At 37.6% G+C, this 9571-nt stretch overlaps 2 protein-coding genes across 2 annotated transcripts; one reads left to right on the top strand and one right to left on the bottom strand.

Moving 5' to 3' along the window:
• Nucleotides 1-822: 822 nt before the first annotated feature.
• Mrpl15 (mitochondrial ribosomal protein L15) lies at nucleotides 823-3096 on the bottom strand. Its single transcript, XM_076421058.1, has 5 exons — nucleotides 2769-3096; nucleotides 2535-2689; nucleotides 1506-1671; nucleotides 1267-1426; nucleotides 823-1185 (listed from the first exon to the last, which is right to left on the bottom strand). The coding sequence occupies exons 1-5, from the start codon at nucleotides 2868-2870 to the stop codon at nucleotides 884-886; spliced, it is 885 nt and encodes a 294-aa protein (XP_076277173.1). The 5' UTR covers nucleotides 2871-3096; the 3' UTR covers nucleotides 823-883.
• Nucleotides 3097-5821: 2725 nt separating this feature from the next.
• Nucleotides 5822-8384, top strand: L(1)g0320 (signal sequence receptor subunit 1 l(1)G0320). Its single transcript, XM_076420496.1, has 5 exons — nucleotides 5822-6098; nucleotides 6515-6685; nucleotides 6777-7036; nucleotides 7114-7381; nucleotides 7817-8384. The coding sequence occupies exons 1-5, from the start codon at nucleotides 6035-6037 to the stop codon at nucleotides 7888-7890; spliced, it is 837 nt and encodes a 278-aa protein (XP_076276611.1). The 5' UTR covers nucleotides 5822-6034; the 3' UTR covers nucleotides 7891-8384.
• The last annotated feature ends 1187 nt before the right edge of the window (nucleotides 8385-9571 follow it).

Genomic DNA, 9571 nt, shown 5'->3' with positions numbered 1-9571 from the left:
CCCGTGTTTTTACTCGACTAGCCTGCGGGATGCATCCTCTCGCGCGTGTTTCTACTCGACTAGCCTGCGGGATGCATCCTCTCGCACGTGTTTCTACTCGACTAGCCTGCGGGATGCATCCTCTCGCGCGTGTTTCTACTCGACTAGCCTGCGGGATGCATCCTCTCGCATGTGTTTTACTCGACTAGCCTGCGGGATGCATCCTCTCGCACGTGTTTTACTCGACTAGCCCGCGGAATGCATCCTCTCGCAACCGATTCGCGCAAACCCACGTTTCGAGCCATTTTTCTAGTAAGATTCTAGTAAATAGCAAATATCTAGCAAATAACAAGAATCTTACAAGATTTTCGATCGAAAAAGTGGGTCTGCGCGCTGTCGGTTTTTGTCCTTATTTGAGCAAAGTTTGGGCTGGGTGAGGGCTGATTCTAAAGAGGAAGGTTCAACGCACTGCGCCCTGGTCATCTCATAAGTCAAAAAGTCTTTTGGAGACAGAAAAATGTATTGAGATGTGCTGGTTTTTTTCCTAGACTTTTTCTCTACTTTGGGCCCTCATATTATTAGTTATAAACATAATCTCGTTAACCTCGTAACCAGGGCGCAGTGCGTCTACCCTTCCTCTTTAGAATAAGCCCTCGACTCAGCCCCAAATTTTCTGAAATAAGGACGAAAACCGACAGCGCGCAAACCCATGTTTCGAGCCATTTTTCTAGTAAGATTCTAGTAATTTTCTAGTTACAAATAGAGCCTATAGTAGCCCCTTAAGCTCCCTGCTATACCCTTTTATTAAAATCTGGGGGTCCGTAACCACACCAAACAAACGTGTTATTTTGATTTAACAAATTATTTATTTATATTTAAATGATATACTGCAAAATGAAACAATTCAACTCGAATAGAATTCTGTAAGATATTCAGCTGTGGGCTTAAGAATTGCTTTGTCCTTAAGACTGATAACCCAACCAGGTGCAAGACCATAGAATAACTGTCTTGGATCTTTGCGCTCTATAAGCATTTCATATTGTAGGTCCTTTTCGATTTTTGGCAGCACATAACCGTATTTCTGAGATAAAATCAATCGTTCCTGAGAAATCTTTTCAGGATTTGCTAAATATCCCCTTGTTGTTGCACTTGAATAGTATTCCAAACAGTCTGCTGGTGGTAACAATCTGCGAGGTATTGGTTCCCCTAAACATGATAGTATATTTTATATAATAACACCGTCAAATATCAGTTAATATTTATTTCAAGATAAAGTTATGTACTTACCTTTCTTAAAAAATTTATCTACATTAGTTAATGCGAATAAAGAATTGGGATCATAATATGCTGTTGTTATAGTACCACCGTTTCTTTCAATGGCAGCAATTACAGGTTCGCTAGCCCATTGAACTTCTATATTTACTTTAGCTTTAAAGTCATCAGCTCCCTAATAACGATACATATCTTTTTACATGAAAACCTGCATACACTTATGTAATATAAAGAAACGATGCAAAATCAAATACCTCATCTGTAAGATGAACACCCGCATGTTTATGTTCAATCTTGAAGTCATAAGCTCCTGTATTAAGCAACGATACCAAATCTATGGGCTTAGAGTGATCTATCTTATTTAGATCAATACATAACTGTAAATTCTGTAAGGAGAAAGGTGGATATTCTCTCCTCAAACTAAAATGAAAATTAAAATATCTTAGTATTCAATTTTACGATGAGAGTAATTCTTTTTAATTTAACATACAAGGTGGGTTAGAAAAGTAATGAGACTGGCAACACTGTCCATCAATCGACATCGCTGTTGCCTTCTACATCGGAAGGCAGGTAGGTTGAATCGTGACTTTGTTGTCCATACTTGTTTCAAGTTGCTACTGTTGCTAAAAGAGTGTCGAGAGAGAATCTGAACTGAAGTAGTGACTATCAAGTGCGTTACAATGCGCCTTGTCACAAGACAATCTCTATTAATGAATTTTTGGCAAAAAATAACATTCCTATGGTTCCTCAGCCCCCCTATTCGCCAGATCTCAGTTCCTGTGACTTCTTCTTATTCCCCCGGATCAAAAACCACTTGAAAAGGCGTTATTTTAGCATTTTGGATAATACCCAGAAGAGCATAATCAGCAAGCTGAAAAGTATTCTAACAGACACCTTCCAGAGGTGCTACGAAAACTGGAAACAACGACTCCGTCGCTGTATAGGTGCCCAACGGAATTATATTGAAGGTGTCAGCATCCAGGTGTAAAAAGAATACGATTCATGGTAACAAAACAATCAGCCTCATTACTTTTTTAACGTACCTCGTAAATACAAAGAATGCCAGTTAATTGAGACACTTCTCAGTTAACCAGCACTAATCAGGGTTAATCGGGACAGCTGCTTATTTGGGGCAGATTCCGAGGAAAAGAAACAAAAACTAAAATACAATACTATCGGGACAAATTATTCCGTCCCAATGTGTCCATATATCCTAATAGTAAATTATCAATTGATATAAAATGAAAAATTATACATTGAATTAGAAAGTACAGAAAACTTACTGATGTCCCTTATAATAAGGTTCGTAACCAAATCTAAGATAAAATGGATTATTTCCAGTCTCGTATCCAGGACGCATAAAATTTTGTCTTTGACCAGAACCTTTATTACCTGCTCCATGTTTATCTCCTCCATGTTGTCCTCGACCACGCTTTGACTGTTAAATAATACATGATATTGTATTACAATGTTAACATACAATATTATTTAAAACGTATACGTATTGTTATGCGTACTTGCTTTCTTGCACCGGGGTTGTCTCGAAGATTACCTAGATTTAATCTTGGTAATGTTCGCATTAATGACAACGCCAGATCTTTTCCATGTTTTCCAGCCATTATTTCGAAGATATGCCTATTTCCTTTAAATCTTCATATCCTTCTTTGTAACAATAATTTTTAGAGATACTTGCTTACTTATTATACTTCTATTTTACTCGCATTTCAGAGCATATAAAATTCTAGTAGAAATTTCGCCTGTGGTAAAGTCTCCTTGAATCTCCTATGATGTACAAACTTACTGACAAATTGACAAATTTCATACAAAAATCAGTAGTGAAACCACAGACGAGATATAGGAATAGACCTGACACCTTATGGGACTTGGTGTCCATAGGAATCTGAAGTACCGATTTTAGCGTCCTCTACGCTTTAAGAACGGTGAATTCGAAAACTAGAACCAACTAGAACCAACACGAATCGGGGGTGGCTCTATGGCGCACAAGACGATGGCGCACAGCTCTTTGGCGCACACGACTGTTTGGCGCACAGCGGGATTGCACACCACAGAATACGAATTGCGCACATGTAGAATTGGACACAAAATGGATTGCGCACAGAACGAGAATTCAGCTGTTGTTTACCATCGTGAGTTGTGCTGGGTGATTAGTTTATGGTTATATTTCCTAGTTATATTTTCTATATATGCATAATATGTCTATAAGGGGCTAGTCTACCCTCGATTTGGAACTAGAAAATTACTAGAATCTTACTAGATTTTGGGTCCGAAACATGGGTCTGCGCGGATCGGTTGTTTGTCCTTATTTGAGCTAATTGTGGGCTGGGTGAGGGCTCATTCGAAAGAGGAAGGTTCATCACACACGGGTCTGGTCATGATTTTAACGAGATTATGTTTATATCTAATAATATGAGTGTCCAAAGTAGAGTAAAAATCTAGGAAAAAAACCAGCAGATTTCAATGCATTTTTCTGTCTCCAAAAGACTTTTTGACTTATATTATGACCAGACCCGTGTGTGATGAACCATCCTCTCTAGAATGAGCCCTCAGCCAGCCCAAAATCTGCTCAAATAAGGACAAACAACCGATTCGCGCAGACCCACTTTTTCGATCGAAAATCTAGTAAGATTCTAGTTATTTGCTAGATATTTGCTATTTACTAGAATCTTACTAGATTTTCGATCGAAAAAGTGGGTCTGCGCGAATCGGTTGTTTGTCCTTATTTGAGCAGATTTTGGGCTGGGTGAGGGCTCATTCTAAAGAGGATGGTTCATCACACACGGGTCTGGTCATAATATAAGTCAAAAAGTCTTTTGGGGACAGAAAAATGCATTGAAATCTGCTGGTTTTTTCCCTAGATTTTTACTCTACTTTGGACACTCATATTATTAGATATAAACATAATCTCGTTAAAATCATGACCAGACCCGTGTGTGATGAACCTTCCTCTTTCGAATGAGCCCTCACCCAGCCCACAATTAGCTCAAATAAGGACAAACAACCGATTCGCGCAAACCCATATTTTCGACCCAAAATCTAGTAAGATTCTAGTAATTTTCTAGTTACAAATCGAGGGTAGACTAGCCCCATAAGGGGGTAGTCTACCCTCGATTTGTAACTAGAAAGGAACTAGAATCTTACTAGAAAAATGGCTCGAAACATGGGTTTGCGCGCTGTCGGTTTTCGTCCTTATTTCAGAAAATTTTGGGCTGAGTGAGGGCTTATTCTAAAGAGGAAGGTTAAACACACTGCGCCCTGGTTACGAGGTTAACGAGATTATGTTTATAACTAATAATATGAGGGCCGAAAGTAGAGAAAAAGTCTAGGAAAATAACCAGCAGATTTCAATGCATTTTTCTGTCTCCAAAAGACTTTATGACTTATGAGATAACCAGAGCGCAGCGCGTTGAACCTTCCTCTTTAGAATGAGCCCTCACCCAGCCCAAACTTTGCTCAAATAAGGACAAAAACCGACAGCGCGCAGACCCACTTTTTCGATCGAAAATCTGGTAAGATTCTAGTTATTTGCTAGATATTTGCTATTTACTAGGATCTTACTAGATTTTGGGTCCGAAACCTGGGTCTGCGCGCTGTAGGTTTTTGTCCTTATTTGAGCAAAGTTTGGGCTGGGTGAGGGCTCATTCTAAAGAGGAAGGTTCAACGCGCTGCGCTCTGGTTATCTCATAAGTCAGAAAGTCTTTTGGAGACAGAAAAATGCATTGAAATCTGCTGGTTATTTTCCTAGACTTTTTCTCTACTTTCGGCCCTCATATTATTAGTTATAAACATAATCTCGTTAACCTCGTAACCAGAGCGCAGTGTGTTTAACCTTCCTCTTTAGAATAAGCCCTCACTCAGCCCAAACTTTGCTCAAATAAGGACGAAAACCGACAGCGCGCAAACCCATGTTTCGAGCCATTTTTCTAGTAAGATTCTAGTTCCTTTCTAGTTACAAATCGAGGGTAGACTAGCCCCATAATTATAGTATCAGAATTTTTCAGTGATGTTAGTTTTACAGGTTATTGTGTAAGATGTTATAAATTATAATATTATAAATTATAAAAGATATATACGGATAACTCCCTAAAAAAACTATGAGCGAAACAAATAGTAAATTTTCAAATTTGGATATATTTTAAGGGTCGTGGGACCGAGCGAGAGAGAGGTCCGAGGGAGTTCCAAGAGGTCCTTGACTGAGAAGTTACGACTTCCCGTCCTTGACCGATTCTAGACTTCGACTGCCTATTTATGCGAAATTGGAGAAGCTCCTCCAAGAGTTACATGACTTTACCCAAATTCCTCGATTAGTCTCGCCCATCTGGTTTCGTCAAGGATCTCTGTGGAAACCTCTTGTTTCCCTACTTATTCTAAGCCTAAGCTATCGTGCCCGAATAAAGAATATATGTATATGAAATACGCGGCTTTTTACCTAAACGTTATGCTTTATATTCAAATTTCCCTCTCAGCGCCATTAATCGAACCTATGTTACGGTAACGCTATCGTAACTATGTTCGCGTGATCAACGGGTCACGCTACAATCACTATGCACTATATGCCAACTGATGCCAACGTTGATCAGTTCCACGTTGTAGAATTGACGATTACGGCGCTGATCTTCCACACTTCCACGTCGCAAACAGCAACGGTAGGCTGTTGTATTATGTCGAAGCGTGTAGTCCGGTGTCGGTACTAAAGTGTGTGGTTGGGAAGTGAGAGAAATCCGTATTTATAACAGAAAGTTTGTTTCAAACGGGACGAAATAAAATGAAGAACTATAGCATCTTTTTGTTGTTATTCATTTCGCCGATTATTCTCTGCGCGGATAGAGGTAATGTACTATAAAGATGATACCGAAAATATGTTTTAAGCATAGTCGTTTGTATTTCTGACACATGTGCATAATATGCATTAATATTATTTAATCAATTTATCTCATCATTCGTTGTATTCTTTCACATTATAGATGAATAACGTTTCCATTGAAAAATTACTGTCACTCGTAGCGGTATTATTCATAAAATACAGTATAATTACAGTTGATTAGACATTGACAAATTGTTTTTTAGAAATGTGTCATAATTACACATTTCCTAAGAGAAAGTAAGATACAATTGAATTTTATAGATAACGCTTATTTCGGATTAAAAAGCTTCGATCAATTAAGATGAATAATGTATAAAAATAAATTTTATTTTATTTTCTCATATAAATAAATACTTATATTTATATTTCTGCGTATTATAGTTTACAGTCAAGAAGATGAAAATATAGATGACATAGTAGATGTAGAAGGCGAAGATAATTCTGTAATAACGGATGAAGACCCGACGGAGGAAGAACCAACCACTGCCTCGTCCGATGCCGACACTACTGTATTGTTTACTAGACCAATTTATAATGGATTGTCAACATTAGGTATGCGTACACAAATTTTTTTTCAACATAGGATTATATTCTATTTGTTCAGAGGAAGCTGTTATAATGATTAATCAATGTTTTTTTTCAGAACTACCAGCTGGAAATCTGGTCGAGTTGCTTATCGGTTTTACCAATAAAGGTGAATCAGATTTTGTTCTCGAATCATTGGACGCTTCTTTCCGTTATGCGATGGACTTTAATTTCTACATTCAAAACTTCTCAACTGTTACGTACAATAAGATTGTAAAACCCAAGCAAGAGGCAACTCTAGCGTATTCATTCATTCCATCTGAGAATCTTGCTGGAAGGCCGTTTAGTTTCAATATCAATTTGAACTACAAAGACTCTGTATGTAACAAGTAATATACATATATATATACAATATAATATAATAACACAGAATTTAATAATATACGATTTTACAGAATGGCATCAATTTCAGTGAAGCTGTTTATAATGAAACAGTTCAAATTGTAGAATTAGATGATGGTCTTGATGGAGAAACAGTTTTCTTGTATGTATTCCTTGCCGCGTGTGTAATACTTACACTGGTTGGTGGGCAACAACTTCTTTCATCTTTCGGTCGTAAATCACGATCTTCTACTTCCCGTAAAATACCCATGGAAATGGGTACATCCAATCCTAATAACGTAGATTACGATTGGATACCGAAAGATACGCTGAACAGACTCAGTAAGTTTCATCCTTTAAGAGGATAGACTCGTTTTTCCAGGATTGCAAGGGTGGTAATGTGTTAAGATGGGGTTTTCCAGTAGTCAGAAGCGCTAGATAAAAGATCAATCTAGGCCGCAATCATCCTCAAAAGTCCTATTTTTACGTTTACGAGGCGTACGTAATTTGCATTATTCAGCAGCATGTAGCTGTCACAGCTTTATGCTTCCGAATATATTGCAAATTACGCCTCGTAAACGTAAAATAGGACTTTTGAGGGCGATCGCGGTCTAGATTGATCTTTTACCTAGTGCTTTTGTCTATCTTTACATTATCGAGAAATGCAAAGAAAAGAAAATCCCGCATCCTTACAATTCTAAACACGAGAGCCTACACTCTTAAACGAATATATTATATTAGTTCGATAATTACGATATTTATGAAATTTTTTTGCAGACAAATCCCCAAGAACTCCGAAACAGAGCCCTAGGCAGCGAAAAGCGAAACGAACAGGTGGTTCTGACGACTGAATAATATATTAATATATGTATGTATATATTATTTAAAAAAAGAGATAGATAGGAAATGCGGGGTATCACATTTGTAACAATTTTGTAACAAAAATTACCAAGTCTTTTTATGAGTAACAGCGGCGGCGGAGAACGAAACATTTCGTGAAATGCTCGTTTAAGCGATCGGAAACGATGTTTCGTTACAGTTATTTTGAGATTGCGAACCAATGAATTTGTAATTAATACGTGAACCATATACACTTTATCAAATACTTATTGTTAGCTATTTTTACAAACTCATAATGTCTTCTATGATATGATTCGACCATACAGAATTGAAATATTCTATAAAAGCACAGGACATGCGTCGCATAAATTTTCTATATGAATAGAATTTACAAAAATTTCATTCATTGCTATTGTAAACAAATATTTGTATTTGTACTATAATAAAAGAGCGGAGTCTGTTTGTGAAAAACACAATATCAATAAATCATAATTTTGTACAAATTGCTTCTGCTCACGTTGCGTGTATTCTACAGGGTGTCCCAAAATTCGTGAAAATCCCGGAAGGGAGTGGTTCCTGAGACCATTCCAAGCGACATTTTCCTTTGCAAAAATTTTATCCGCGGCTTTGTTTAGGAGTTATTAACGAAAATCACGGACCAATCAGAGCGCGACCTAGACGCGAGTTGCCACAGTCCGCCCGGCGCGCCAAATGTTTATTGGCCGACTGTGGCAACTCGCGTCTAGTGCGCGCTCTGATTGGTCCGTGTTTTTCGTTAATAACTCCTAAACAAAGCCGCGGATAACATTTTTGCAAAGGAAAATGTCGCTTGGAATGGTGTCAGGAACCACCCCTTTTCGGGATTTTCACGAATTTTGGGACACCCTGTATATTCAAAAGAAACATTTATTATATAGTATATAGTAAAGCATAAAATCTTCACACATATACATACGCCGCGCATACGCATAACGAAGAATGTGCCATGTGCAATAATGTGCATGTATATATACATATTTTGTAAATTTTCGTTAACTTTAATTTAGATGAAATAATAAAAGATACGAATGATCCTGAAGATATTTTGTATAAGACTAGAAACTGTGTGTGTGTGTTACCCATGAAGTAATAAGAAACACGAACATTTTTGTTAATTTTTTACATAATACAATATATATAGTATATCAGTTACAACTGAAATTTTTGGACTTATTTATTCGCCATCGCATGTATGCATGAACTGGCATGAAGTAAATCTTGCATGATTTTCTACTTATTTTAATTATTGCGTAGACTCTCGTTTCCAGGATTGCAAGGGTGCGGTGTGCGGGATGCGCCTTCTCATTTCTCTATAACTGATTGCTGATAACGCAAAGATGGGGTTTTCAGGGGGTTTTCAGTAGTGGCAAAAGCGCTAGATAAAAGATCAATCTAGGCCGTGATCACCCTCAAAAGTCCTACTTTTACGTTTACGAGGCGTAATTTGCAATATATTCGGTAGCATAAAGCTGCGCATGTATAATTTTCATAAAGCTGCGACAGCTATACATGTTGCCGAATTGTAATGCAAATTATGCATTACGCCTCGTAAACGTAAAAGTAAAAATAGGACTTTTGGAGACGATTGAGGCCTACATTATAGATTATAGATCGATCTTTCATCAGTTTTATCTAGCATTTTTGACTACTAAA

Source organism: Lasioglossum baleicum, chromosome 3 (genome assembly GCF_051020765.1).
Source record: "Lasioglossum baleicum chromosome 3, iyLasBale1, whole genome shotgun sequence".
Taxonomy (NCBI): Eukaryota; Metazoa; Arthropoda; class Insecta; order Hymenoptera; family Halictidae; genus Lasioglossum; species Lasioglossum baleicum.
The sequence above is the reverse complement of the archived record's forward strand: the minus strand, read 5'-3'. Positions and strand labels throughout refer to the sequence as shown.